The sequence below is a fragment of the Haliotis asinina genome, chromosome 2, assembly GCF_037392515.1.
Source record: "Haliotis asinina isolate JCU_RB_2024 chromosome 2, JCU_Hal_asi_v2, whole genome shotgun sequence".
Lineage (NCBI taxonomy): Eukaryota > Metazoa > Mollusca > Gastropoda > Lepetellida > Haliotidae > Haliotis > Haliotis asinina.
This window is the reverse complement of record NC_090281.1, coordinates 36,703,009-36,718,291: the sequence shown is the minus strand read 5'-3', so window position 1 is coordinate 36,718,291 and position 15,283 is coordinate 36,703,009. Positions and strand designations below refer to the sequence as shown.

At 41.5% G+C, this 15,283-nt stretch overlaps 1 protein-coding gene across 1 annotated transcript in view; it reads left to right on the top strand.

Annotated features, from left to right (window-relative positions):
• Positions 1-358: 358 nt before the first annotated feature.
• LOC137273678 (uridine-cytidine kinase 2-like) overlaps positions 359-15,283 on the top strand; it is a 30,121-nt gene continuing 15,196 nt past the window's right edge. Inside the window, exons 1-6 of the mRNA XM_067806472.1 lie at positions 359-699; positions 3,118-3,277; positions 4,254-4,350; positions 4,748-4,890; positions 7,977-8,074; positions 9,079-9,127. Coding sequence (XP_067662573.1) covers positions 493-699; positions 3,118-3,277; positions 4,254-4,350; positions 4,748-4,890; positions 7,977-8,074; positions 9,079-9,127 — 754 coding nt within the window. The 5' untranslated portion in view covers positions 359-492. The remainder of the gene's footprint in view (positions 700-3,117; positions 3,278-4,253; positions 4,351-4,747; positions 4,891-7,976; positions 8,075-9,078; positions 9,128-15,283) is intronic.

The following is a 15,283-nucleotide window of genomic DNA, read 5'->3' as shown; positions in this document are numbered from 1 at the left end:
GGCAAAATGCTCATCAACTGACATCAAACACGTAGCACAGCACAGCACAGCATAGGGGCATATCTATAGCTTGTCATAGATAATAATTGGGTGCTCAGACAAACTTCAATACGAACAATGCCGTTTGGGCTTTGCCCTTCAAGAAGAGTTTTTGCCAGATAAAACCGGTCTCGTTATTTCTCGGGGCCGCTAGGCCTGTGCTCTGTATGAATTAAGTCATCTTTCAAAACACAGATTGAAGAGATTTACATCTGTGAGCGATTCACATTCGTTGAGTAGGATTACGCATGTGTATTGTGACCGGACTAATAGGGGAAGGGGTTTTGGGGGTGGGGGTGTCTTTTACCCAAATACGGTCAAAGGGGGGTAACTCTAACATACTACTATAACTTACTGAATATGATAAGTCGTTACGCACATCACGCGTAACCTTGAGTTGTGAAACATTCGTTATTTTGAGTCAGACCATTTCAACGCCTCCGTGCCAGTTTCATGCATTCAAATCTGGTCAGATCAAGCCTGTGGTCATATTGTAGAGCTTTGCCTCAGAAAGTCGCGAAACGAGAAATTGTAAACAAAATGGCGACACGAGGAGCTGGGTTTAGTGGAAATGGTCGTTCTAGCCCTCGATTAAATGGGTTTGAACGCATCCCAAGACCCTTTCTCATCGGTGTTGCAGGCGGAACAGCTTCGGGAAAGGTATGAATATGACAATACGGTAATGTTCAAGATAGCACATTGTTACGTAACACATTTGCAGGTAATGTTTACAATCACGATAACGCATGTTCTTGTATACGTATTACAGACGTGATTTATCATAATCGAGCCAGACTTAGAAATTCATTCTTTGCACCCATTGCATTTGTGATTCGAGTGACAAAAATAAAAAAAACACACATTTCCCTGTGATATATATTATGTGTGATATTATGAGTGGTCATTTTCAAATTCGTTAACGGTTTTATAAATTTATGGACGGGCAGTGTTCTGCCATTTGCTGTTGTACAGAACAATCTAAGGCCGAAGACTGACCTAAGACAATATTTAGATTTGGTAGTTACAATCACATTAACTCAAAGACTCCTTTGTACATGAGCTCACAGGTGATGTCTACATGAAAATTGTAAGTTTGTCAGTTTGATGCCTGATAGCTTCGAGGATTTCATTTCTGTCCCACATTGAATCACATTGTGGTTTCACTTTAGGCAAGTGAGTTTGTTAAAATTACCTTAGTTCACCCAATAGTGAACGGGTACCTGGTGGGATGCACCTCACAGGCTTGGGTTAACCAGTGTAATAATGTTTGCACTTAGCTCACAATTTGTTCTAAGTATGTGTTGAGTGAATATTAGGTGCTCTACAAATGTGTTGTATGCATAATGAGACATGTGTAAACATGTTTTTTTCCTTATTCCAAATGGTTTGTGATAACATGAGCTTACACATGCATCTAAACTGTTACCATGGTTACAAGAGTTAGTTGCCCTAGTAACTGGATTGTTTCAACTCTGTGATTGTGGAATATATGTATTCCATACAACTCGGAGCTGTCTGGATTGTGTATACACAAGCATAACAAGTATTTCCATAGCTGGTTCTGATGTTTTGTGTGATTTTAGTGGCTGAACTGAAATAACTAAACTTGTTATTTGAGCACTGTCTAATCAACACAGTTGAAAATATTGATGTATTACATGAGGGAAAAGACCAAATGAGAGAACTGCATAGTGCTATGGTTGATCAGAGCAAGAGCTCAGGTTACAAGAACATTACAGAAGCAAGGTATTGCGTACCAGATGTACAGACAGATGATATGCAGAACTTACTGGATGGAACAGAGTTTTGCTTGACTCGGGCTTCAAATAGCACTTGGTGTCTGTCTTTTGATGATAAATTGATCGTCTAGAATAGAAACTCACCAGCTTTTCATGGCATATTGATCCTCAACTGCAACAAAGACTTATTGTTATTCACACAATATCTTCTTGAGGGGTTGTAGGGTAGCTAATGATTAAAGTGCTCACTTATCATTCCTAAGTCCCATATTCTCTTCCCCACATGGGTACAGTGATGCAAGCCCATTTCTGGTGTCCCCTTCGGTGCTATTGCTGGAATATTGCTGAAACTAAAAAGCCACATTACACCAGACTCATTAAGTGACTGACGATGTTTGAAACAGAGACATTGATGGTTTAGGGAATTTCAGGACTGGTAGTGGTATAATCAATACTTGACTATTGTCATGTTTTCTGATGAGTCAGGATTCATGCCTGACTTCCATGACAGTAACTGGCCGAACTGCTCTCCATCTTGTCTGTGAAGGTGCCATGGGGTAGCCTTGTGGTAAAACAATTCACTCATCATACTGAAGTTTGATTCATCACATTGGTGCAGTGTGCATTCCGATATTGTCTTACTATTGTTAAAAGAGGCATAAAACCACACTCACTCACTGTCTCTTACTCGCTCACTCACTATCTTATTTACTCACCCATTCACTTGCTCACGGATGGGATTCTGGATTGGAATTAATCCCGGCTACCTCTGCTGGTAACGAAATTATCCCCTGCAACTTCGTATGTAGAAATGAGTTTTTTACGTGCATCCATCCCACTTTGTCCGAAGCAGGTTTCTTAAATTATACATGCTACCTCCATCAAACTTGATACACATATCAGGCATAATCCCTGAATGTGCTTTTAGGATTTTAGATCCAGATATGAATTTTGTTTTTTTCGGGTTCTATGGAAAAGTGATTTTGTCTGTGACTACGAGGATGATATCTTGTCGGGGTACTCAAGTGGTTAAGATGTTCACTCATCATGTCAAGGTCCAATGTTCAATTCCCCAGATGGGTTCAGCATTTGAAGCTCATGTCTGGTGTCAACTACTATGTTTTTGCTGGAATATTTTTATAAGTGAAGTACAACCAAACTCACTCAGTTACGTCATGAGTCTCATAACACTGAGCCTTGCTTATTCTATCAACCACTATATAGCCTACTGGAGAAAGCAAGCTGTCATACAGCTGAAATAATGCTTTGGTAAGCAACAACTAACACACAGTGTACACCTTGGCAATCTAGAGTGCTTCATGTGAACAATATGTTTCAGTCATCAGTATGTGCCAAGATTATGGATCAGCTTGGTCAGGCAGCGGTGGATCACAGATCACGACAAGTCGTCATTATCAGTCAGGACTCCTTCTACAGAAATCTCACCCCTGAGGAGTGCAAGAGAGCCAAGAAGGGTGAATTCAACTTTGACCATCCAGGTAAGCATGGTTACACTTTACGTGTATCTTTGTATATTTCACAGTTGTCAGGTAGTATTTGAAGATTTCTCACACAGGGATTTATCTTGTATTCAGTCAAAATGTCTTTGGTGGCAAACTGAAAAGAGAAAAAGTGGAACTTATTTAAGATTTAATTTTTAGAGGTATTATATGATTAAAACAATTCTGAGGAATTTGTTTATTTAATTAGGAATTGTTCAATCATTTACTGCAGGATCAGGGTCCAATATCAGCCATTGTGTCAGTCTTTGTAAGTCACTGTGTACCTATAAGTTATAACTGAAATGAGACAGGTGGATCATAATAGGTTCAGCTATTTGCTAGATAAAGTCCCTTGGCCTTATTTTCTTGTGCACAGTTAACAACAACATGATTCATTTTACAGTGCTGCAGCCAGACTGTGTTTGTGGGATTCTTGTTAACTGTAATTACTCTGGCACTTTATGCATAAATGTATGTGTCAACAATGGCACAAACGTATAATTTGTAATTATATATCATAATTTCATTTATAATTATATATAATACTTTAATATATCCGATGTGTAATTAATTTCAGAATACAACTATTTTCATTGAAACTGATGTCAAACATTCAGAAATCAAAATCAAAATATTGAAAATTCTGGAATTCAAAATGAGGCTTCCTAAACTCTTCACAATGCTAGAACATATATATTTCCGCAAAACTGCAAAATGAATTGCTGCAATGAAGCTCATTTTGCTGCATGGAGCTTAACTTTATGTACAGAGTTCACCATCAAGTCTCTTTGGCTGTCAAAATATCACAGAAATTTGTCATGTTTGCTTATTATCCCACATTTTCTAGAGGCCAAGGTCAACTGACTCTTCCAAAGGAAATCCTGACTGCAGGACTGATTGAGGTATATTGTTATATTATACGGTTATACTATATTTAGTTCTTGTTGACTTGATGCATGGTTTTCTATTACAGATTCATTCGACAATGACCTTATGTTCAAGACAATGAAGGACATCGCTGCATGTAAGACTGTTGACATACCCTCGTACAACTACGTCACTCACACAAGGTATGGCATGTTCATATTGCGGGTCATGTGAATCTGGATTATTAAAGATTCCCAGCTACCTATGTTTGTGACTAGTGTTCCTGAATGGTGATTTCTGACTGGCCCTTATTTTCTAGGCGTTTGTTTGGTTGGTCAAATTTCATGAAATGTCTCTCTGATAAGATTGGTAATCTGATGACTTCAGACTGAATGTCGAGTGTTAAGTTGTACAACTTACTACAAGAAACAGTCCAAATCTACATTCTAGTCACAAAACCTTTTACTGTGTTAAATGCCATGTGATAATCATCTTATGACGATCACCTCACGTGTTTATAAATCTATGTATCTTCATTAAAGAAATAGTGCAGATGTGTCACAGATGAACAAGCTAAATTAACAGCTATTTTGTTATCAGGGAGGATCGAGGGCAGGTAGTGTACCCAACAGACGTGGTCCTTTTTGAGGGTATCCTGGTGTTCTACTGGAAGGACATGCGCGACATGTTCCACATGAAGCTGTTTGTTGACACAGACCCTGACACCAGGCTGTCGAGGAGAGGTGGGGAAGCTGTCATCATTTGCTTCTGTTGTGTCATATCCTAATTTTTGTCTTTGATGTTTGCTCAGATATTTTAGATATTTGAGTTGTATATGTATGGGTGATTTTTGAAGGGGAAATAACTGTTGCAATAATGATAGACTATTGCAATGTAGTTTTGTGATATCGATGGTCTACTGCAGTCAACTATTGCAATTTTATTGCAGTAGTTTATTTCTCCTTGAATTGTCTCATTTGAAGTCATTGCCCATATGTATGAATAGTTTATATGTTGTGAAACAAGTTGATGTAGTTTCAGTCACTTTTAATAACTGATAAGAAACTTGAAACCCAGATCAAATGAACTTTTAAAAAATGAACTTATTGTTATTCATAATTTCAAACTCCGAGTTGCATGCTGTATTGGTTGCCCTGTTTGTTCAAGATGTATCAGGGGCAAATAACTCTAAATCAAAGTGAGTGAATATAGTACTTCCTGTATTTTGTGCTGCTCATGTATCATCAGAAGTCAATTACATCAAAAGTCGTTTGTTGCATTGCTGTTGGAGACTGAACAACTGCAATCCATTGAGAGTTCATTGCATCATTTCAGAACTATCTATATGATGATTTTAGTTCAGATCAGGACATGACATGTTGAAAAAATTCTCCAGAATGTTCTGTGAACCATTGTCTGTAAGGCCGTGAAGATCACAGTTAGAATTGGTCTTTAGCAACCTGCGTTGTGGGTCAACTAACAGGATCAGGTGGTCTGGCTCGTGGAGTGGAGTCTGAATTGCACGGATCAATGTTTCATGAGGTCAATTACTGGATTGTCTGGTCAAGACTTGATTATTATGGTTGTTATTGTGTAGCTGGAGACTAGTTGAGTGTTGTCTTATAGGCACAGTGTCACACATTTCAACAACTTACATATTATTATACATATTAGGGGTTTTGCACTCACTTTTGATTCCTGTTAGTGTAATAAGAAACTTATTAACTCTTAGCTCTTACCTGAACTCATTAAATTAAAATTTAAAGCGTACATCTTCCAAATAGAGAACACTTGCCATGTATGGAATGTAAGCAATTGCTTTGTACAACATGGCATACTGGGTTGTTAGTGTTTGGTTTCAATCACAAGTTGTGCATAGCATATTTACATGGTACACTCCAAGGGACATAACTCTATGGGGTTCACTTGAAATAATGTTTGGTGTGTAGAGGGTGCGAGAATCCATTTCATGCAACTTTGCATTGATTCATTTGAACCTTTTAGTCTAATATTGTAATCTAAATGCATAATTGTTTTGCAATAAATAATATCTTAGCTTCCCTGATGGCTGATAGTTAGCATTTTTGAGAGAAATACATTGTAACAAGTAACATAAATTAACATTTTTTGTTTGACTGCGTCAGTATTGGAGTGGCTTAGCGGAATGTGTGTCTACCCTGAGAGAGTACTCAAAGGGTTGTAGTTCTAACAGCCTGATGGCGCATTGTGACATGACCGTTAAAGATGGTCAAGGTTTGTAACCTTGCCTGGCACTCAGCACTAAAGGGTGACAACGGGGACAGACTGTCTATGTCAGGATGCTGTCTGTGTGGGTCATACATCTTAAACTGATGCATGGTTGCTGTGTGAGCTATGAGCGCCTCCTTGGTGTGTTGTTCAGAGCGGCTGCCAGGAGAATGGTAGCTCGTGGGTTCGATCCTCGGTCGAGTCATACCAAAAGATGTTTGTTGTACGTGTTGGTACCTGCCTGACACTAGGCACGGACGGGTACAACAAGTAGTGGTCAGTTCAGAGTTAGTTTAATGTATCTGAGATGAGTATCCTTGCTTAACAGTGCCATGGTATCTCAGTGAGTTAGCACTACTGAACCAGCTTTAGTCTGGGCAAGTACAACCAGCAACAATGCGCATACACATCGTCACGTGAGCGAAATGATCTTAAGTATGACATTAAACCCTCCACACCTCTGTGAGCTACCATGATATGGCCAATAGTATGGACAGTTACAGACACACATACATGTAGACATTCATGCAGTGTGTGGAATAGTTGCCAAACTTTGCTCACCAGTCGGGCAAGCTATGCCTGAAACTTATGAAACACAATATAATTCACTTAACTAGCCTGAAATCTGATTGTAGAAACTAAGCAAAAGGTTACATAAATATACGTGAATGTTTCAACTTTAAGCTGCGAATATGATGAACATTTTTGTCAGGCTGTAATATTAGATGATTTAACGAATATGATACAATTATAGACTGGTGGTGAGGTTAATACCTGTTTTTATTTACCTGTAACAATGTTTTTCTTTGGATAAAGACTGTGAAAAATAATATTGACAGAGGACGAAGTCCAAGGTTAATATTGCTTTCGCAGGTCCATAAAATCATTCACTATGCCGTAATTGTTTTGGAGTCTTTGAATGGCATTTAGAAGTGATACACATAAAGACATGAGTTTTTTATCGATGACAACTTCTTTATTGTGAAGAGTCACAACATTTTGAAGTATATTCTTACTTCTTCATGAGGTGAATGAAGCAATGGAGTACAACGAGCTATTTATGTACATGTAGAAACAACAACAGTATGACAAAGGAAGCCAGTAGTTAACTGGTGGATGGACAGGAGTGGAAGCCAGGGGGTTGTGACCAAGGAACACATCTCCCTAGTGCTTGGGACTTAATAATATTGGAATAATTCATTATCATTGCTGCCCACTTCATCCTTGTACATACTACCAATAAGGCCCACTCCCATTTGTCTCTTACCAACATGTTGCGTGACGCTTCATTCAACTGATGAAGAAGTAAGAATATACTTCGAAACGTCGTGACTCTTCACAATAAAGAAGTTGTCATCCATAAAAAAACTTGTGTCATGTGTATAATTGTTTTGTTATGTAATTGCATCCCCGACTCCCACACCCCACCCCCCCTCCCCCCACCAAAGCTTCTAAAAGCCAAAATATGTCCATAGTCAAGAATAGTAATTTTATTTTCACTACAAACCTACAAGCGTTATGTCAACAATACTGATTTATCTGAAATGTGACATGAAATGCTGTTGCCTTTGATGTGTTTCAGTGTTGAGAGATATCCAAGAGAGAGGCAGAGAGCTAGAGCACATCCTCAGTCAGTACACCTCCCTTGTCAAGCCTGCATTTGAAGAGTTTTGTCTTCCAGTGAGTACTGATTTTTCTAATATTTGAGTGAGTGAGCCAAATCTTAGTTTGTCTTCATTGTGTGGTTGTGTGGAATCTATTTGTGTCAATCCCTTCAGCTTCAACACAACAGTACATGACAGTGTTAATTTTGTATTTTCTGTATATTGTATTGGTTATTATTCAAACCTCTGGATGGTAAGATAGCCTAGTGGTTAACATGTTCACTTATGATAGTTCGATATTCCAATGGGTAAAATATGTGAAGCCCATTTCTGGTTTTCCTCATTGTGATACTGCTGGAATATTGCTCAGAGCAATGTAAATCACACTCACTTTTGAACACTGATTTACTCAGTGGTAAAGTCAGAGGCCTTCTTCACTTTAGGCTTTCCTAGAAAGCCATGCTGACATGTGAAGATAGGATTGAAATTGGTCTTCATGAATCCTTGCATGCTGTAAGATTCCTCCAACAGGATTGGTTGGTGAGACTCACTTACTTTGGTGACACATATCATCATATTCCAGTGTTGTAGATGATGCTCATGCTGTTGATCACTTGATTGTCTGGCCTATACGCGATTACCAAGAGACTGCTGCCATATGGTGACAGTATTGCCAAATGCCGCTTTAAGACATTGACTGCCACCACAAGTACACTTGTAGCATCAATGTCTTCTTGAATTTGCCACTTCAAGTTATCTCATAGCTGTATAAGTGGTATTTTAGAATGAGTTTCACATGCAGGCAAAATAGGCACTAGAAGAAAGCGTCTCCTAGTGGTAACTAAGAACCGCGGGAGACATTTGTTTCTTGTGCTTAATTTGCCAGAATTGATACTGTGGGTGTACTCATGAGAGGCAGTTAAACAACACACAAACAAAAATATGTTGACATGTTGTGTTGTTACTAAAGTAGTAATCAAACTAGTATTGATCCTGACTCAGTGTGTGTTTTATCTTTTTGTGACTGGTTGGGTATTGGGTGCTCGTTGTACTTATGTTGTTTATTTATTGTTATTTCAGACCAAAAAGTATGCAGATGTCATAATACCCAGAGGGGCTGACAACACCGGTGAGGCATTATCTGACCATTGCCATTGTTATTATTCAACACGCTGGACACTGCAAAAAAAATGTCTTTTGTTATTGCAAATGTTCCTGAACGATCTGCATGGTTTCCACAAACAGCATGTTTAGGTGTAAACTGGAGAGTTTGCACATATTGTGTATATACGAGGGGATGTCAATAAGTTTTGATCCTTGAGCATTTTTTATACCCAGGTGTCACAGCCTATGGTACGACATTCAACCTTGGGGTGTAGCTTATGTGATATATAAGTTTTGGTATCCTACTCTCAGAAGTTATTGAACAGCTCACATTGACAATTAAGTTTTTAGTTCTTGACGGAACTTGGCAAAGAACATTGAAGAAAGGCTTTCAGCAGTTTATGGGAAGTCTTCCCCGTCATCTGCTACCATCAAACGATGAGTAGTATATACAATGGGGGTTTTAAAACACTTTCAAGAAAAGTCTCTACAAAGCCTTATTTACTAAATAAGGCTTTGGTTGGGTCCTTAGCTCTTGCTACTATTACCCCTACTACAAAAAAGTTGGCGGTAATTACTGTGCCTATATCACGTTTATATCGATGAAACAGTTTAACGTGAACCGCCTATGATCTCTTTGGTGTTCATAATAAAGGCTTGTTGGGCTTTTTGTATCCCCTGTTCTATGTACTTTTTTTTCTCGTCCTCGCTGATAGCAGACTTACGAGACTTGGACCGAATATCTTGTTTCATTCCGTTATATTTTGTGAGTTCAGAGAGGATTGAACGAAACTCCTCTTCTGAGATCTTACTATCAGAGAGTGCCGTGGAAATACGCTCACTCACTGTGTTCAGCTTTGCTTCGGCCAGAACCCTGATCTCGTCGTGTTTCAATGCCTTACGATGAAGTCTGCGTGATACTAACTTAAGCGCCAACCCTGCCAACCCTGCCACCCCTGCCGTTATTTCAATACCTAGCACTATAGGTGCAGCCACGATGGTAGCTAACAATCCAACACCTGCCGCCCCTAGTCCCATGCTGGTTGCCATAAGGGTAGTGTCAGCCCCGTCCACGATATTGAAAGCTCTATTGTACTTCTTAAATAGTGCTTTCCGCGTGTCATGGTCTTGTTCTAGTTGGCGTTTCACATCACATAACTGCCTCAAGCGGAACCCATCTACGGTTTCCAGCGTTTTCGCTACTTCATCTACGACTGGGTACAGACCCATCCTATAATATATATTTTGAAAGATATTTTAATTGGGTTTCAGTTAAAAGTCTATAAGTCTATCAATGAATTTGAAGTCTACAAGTTCGAGACTACCACTCAGGGTAAGAGGTGAGAGGCTAATAGACTTTCCTGTTGTAATAAAAACCCCACTGAGGCTTATTAAGCGGTTTATAGGACCCGTGGGGGTATCCTGTTGTATAACAATACGACAATATTGGTCTTGGTGTTCGTCATACCAGTGTATTGACACCCCGGGTAAAAATTGGTGTACTCTTGAGGTGTTTTCATTACCTAAATAGGAAAAGAAGACTTCTATGATGAGTGTGAAAGGGGAGAATATTCTACCAACAAGATTTTTGCCATAAGGATTATTGCTAAATGTTAAGTTATTTTTTGCTTCAGACTTTAACCTATTTTTTTCAGTATCAGTAGTTTTCGTGGGTACTAATTCCTCCGGAATGAAATCCCCGAACCAGATACCGTTGTTCCTAATCTTAGTGATATACCACGTATATCTGCGTCTATTGTGATATAAGGTGAGGCGAGTGTTAAGTTGATCAGCCATTTGGGCTCTTTTAAATCTGATAACGACACCCGTCTGTACACGTTGTCTTTGAAGTGCAGGATGTATAATTCATCTTCCTCACCAGGCTGATCGAATCCCTCCGTATCTCCTAGGTCGTTAAGCGTAGTGTTGGGATGACTGGTCATTATTATACTATTACGATATAATTTCCAACTGGTTTTCTGATAATAATTCAGGGGTGAACTTCATACCCATGAAGTGTATGTTGTCAGGCAGGAAGATCTTGGTTAGTGATATCTTGTTTTCCACGATCACGTTGACCCCCTGCAGACTGGTGTCGGCTCCAACACCCACCCGCACGTAAACGTTACAAACTTGATCCTGGTGTCGTTTCACCCACCCGAGTTTGATCCCCTTCACGATCTCGACATCATTCCCCGATGGTTCCCCTAGGTAGACTTTAATGATCAGTGTTGAGTTTGCCGGTAGACTCTCTAGTATCTTGACCACGCCTTCGAATTCAGACACCAACTGCAATGTCACGTTTTGTATGGTCAGTTTACTCGATAGCATGTGGGCTGCCATAGTGTTGAGTGGGCTGACGACTACGCTACGTCTCTGAGTTGGGACGTAAGCCACGAGCAGGGTTCCATTGTTCACGACTTTGTTTAGGTGGTTGTCTTTGTTATCAGTAAACACGTAAGGGGAGCCGAGCCTAATATTGAGAAACCAGTCGTTATCGGGTAACAACACCCACTTGTCATCTTCGGTGAAGACGAGCATATATGGCTTGTTTCGGGTGACGGTAGTGCTCTCAACATCGTCTAAGTCGAACAGTTTACCACCGAACGATGGGTATATTATCCAGTTATTACCGGTGTTGACAAGGGCGTACTTAGTGTTGACTGTTGCTCTTGTGGTATCTACTATATCACTTAGGGTTCCACCGGAGGTGACTTCAACGCGTTTGTAAATGTTGTTTTTCAGTTGCAAGGCGTACGATTTACCATCTACTCCGGGAGCATCGAAACCGCGCGTGTCTCCGAGGTCGGAGATCCCGATATTGACGCATTTTTTCACTCCGGGCCCTTGTGCGCTGGTCATTTTACATGAAGCGTTAAGCTGAGGTATCCTATATTTACAGGATTATGATTTATATCTAACACCGATATTATCAGCTCAGGTATGTTGCCCTGGGTTAATCTCTTATACTGCCGTGGTGAAAACGACTCGGTTCTACCGTCGTTGTATTTCTCAGTTTTCACCGGCACTGCTCTCAGTATAGTGGAAGGGTGACCTCCTTGAATGTTGTACGTTGTGCTCACCTGACCGAGATGAATGTACAGCTCTCGGTACGGTACTAGGCTGGGTAACTTCGTGCCTGTGACGGTTGTTGTTGGTTTTATCTCGTCAGGAGACATACCGAGTATCCTCGCTAATGGTCGGCCGAGCCTCAAGGAGGTTCTTCCGTTGTTGATTAACACCACTGTGCCGTTTGAGTCGTTCATCTTGAGTTCGGCTCCCAGGGGTTTGAAGACCTCGTCGTTTAGAGAGCACACGCTGTAGTAGCCGTCAGTTATCTGACTGCGAGCCCCACTGACGAACAGCTTATTGTTGCTGGCGTTGATGTTAGTCCATTGCGGTAGGTAGGTGATATCGCAGAGTGCGACTTCGAGTTGGCCTGACGTGTTATCGATCGCGTGCGTCAGCTGAACGGCCTCACCGCTCGTTATTCCTGGAAGTGTTATGTACATATTATAATATATAATTTATATATTATAATATGGACTTAGCACACTTGAAAATCGTGGTGGTAGGTAGTACGGGGTTTAAAGCAACCTTTATTAATATCTTTGAAAACTATATCGTGTCCGTTAATAACGCGCAGGCGGTGGTAAACTGGAATCAAAACCCAATGCAGTTTTGGCAGAACCAACTCAACTTTGCTGTGTGGTGTGCGACGACAGGGTCGGGTGTGACACTAGACTACGGTATAGACGAACTGAGTAAGGCAGTCATTTTGTTTCATATTTATTATCAAACGAGACGAATATTGAAGGAAATAAGTGCTCCTCTTCCCCAAGATAAAGCGTGGAGTATGACGAATAACCCCTATGATAAACGCGCTTATGAACGTGTTTGTGGGGAGTTTGAGATTCCAACGAATAAAGACTTTTGCCTTCCTGGTGTGAACCATGGTCTCGGTATAGTTCTCGTGTACTTCTACAGGTCCGGAACATATCAGGCCGGTTCTAAAGATGGTTCATACAACCCAAACCGTCATACATTTACAGGCCCCACAACGAATGAAAAGATCCATGTCAGCTGTATAAAGCAAACCAATCCTGATGCAGCCACAGCCTGGACTAAAATGATCTCAAAAACATCGAAAGAATTCACTCGTGCTGGTACAATACGCTTGAACGACTCGATTCGAACGTACGTGTGGGCGCTGTTGGGTGCGCAGTCGATGACGCGTTCCAACATCCTCGGTAAGGGAACTGCTTACGACGCTCAGAAACAGTTCGTTGCCAACGTTGAGGATGCTATCAATTCTCCAGTTGATCTCCCGCGGGCCATCGACCGTTACCAAAACGTGTTAGAATACGCCAGATCGAAAGTCAATTACGTGTTCGGCGTGGGGCTGTACATGGCTCCGAGTGATATGCAACTGAGAGTAAAAAAAGTGGTGGGTTATAACAACAAAATAGTCATAGCCACGGCGGATCAAAAGTTGGGTATCAACCCCGATATTAACACCCCCTATATCCCACACATCCCACCACGTGAAATGGGTATAGTGGCGCCACCCCCGGAGTCTAAAGTTCATGTGGAGGTACCCCCCACACCCCCCCATATTCAGGCCACCAATCATATTGATAATAAAACGGCCCTGGTGGTTGGTGGGGTAGCTTTGGGACTTATTTGGTTAAAAATTTCTTAGCCGCTACGTACACCAGACCCGCCACGGCGACGATGGCTGCCCACAGGTTTTGACTGAACCACATGGCAGTTTTAGCCAGAGCGCCCAACAACCACGAGACGATGCTACCCAGGATGCCGGGAAGGGCTTCGGCGGCTTTACCAGCCAGTTTAGCTAGGTGTTCCCCGAGTTTTTTTATCCAGTCTTTAACCCCACCGCCGGGGGTTCCGCCGCCGGCAGGTCCCACAGGGGTACCCCCTGTCAGTGACACCACCAAGGTTGATATGATGAAACCCAATGCAGTCAGAATGCTGGCGATGGTGATCCCTTGCTCCCGGAACAATATCCGAATCCTGTCTGCTAACGTGGTGTCTCGGTGGAGGACTTGATTGATGGTTTCCCGCACACGGCTGACCTGGGATCTAAGCTTTTCTTTGAAGGAGGATGCTGTCTCCAACCAGGTCTGCCTTTCATCTTCCAAATTACGTATTCGTTCCTCGATGGTGGCTTTCATAGACTCGTCCTCAGTTTCACCGAGTTTTTTCTTTTCATAGGCGATGTGGTCGTCTATCTCACTCATTTTGGCCGTGCTTTTCCAGAGATGACCACGAATGGTTCGCATCAACAGGTCCAACCCCTTCAGTTCCCGAAAGGTAAATTCGAGACCCGGGAAGTGCTTTTTAATATCATAAGTCATGTTTTGATCCGATGGGGCGTCCCTGATGCCTTCCAGACTTTGAACTAACTCCGGAGGAAGCTTAGGTTGCGCGATCTTGTAATCTACGAAGCCTAGTTCATTGCGGATAAAGTCCCTCCCATATTTACCTTCCAATGTTGATAAGGCAAGCGGTTCTCCCGTGCTTTTATTCACGAGATCGGCATCCTGGCGAGCCTTCAAACGCAGCGGACCATTGATGATGGTAAACTTGTCATAGTCTCGCCCCAACGGCTCTACGTAATGTTTATCCTTTTTTAAACCATCATAAAATCCGTCGACGGCGCCCTTAATGAGTTCGTCGACAGCCGGCTGTAGGCCAGTACTGAATGAGGTCTCCTGGTCATCATCGAATGCCTGGGCACTATCGCCCGGCATCTCCGTCATATCTATGTCTTCATCCATTAGTATTAAAAATATATTTCCTTTATATAACAATGTACGGCAGAAAATTAGATCCTTTCAGAAGATTGAGAGAGCCATTAGGCGCCAGAGCCGTGCGCCAGTCGGTGACCATCACCAACAATCCCAGCAAGATAGACCAGAATCAAACTCTGCTGGTTAGATTTCCAAACCTTGGTGAGAATGACCTCATTGTACCAGGCACTGTTCGACTGGCGTTCAATATCACGTTGACCTCCGACAACGACAAACGCGAGCTAGTGCGGAACGTGGGTCGAGCTATCATCAAGAAAACGACAGTCAAGATCAGCGGTAACGAGGTGCTGAGCATCGACGACAGCGACGTGTTTCACTGCTACGGGGATCTCTGGAAAAGCGAGGGA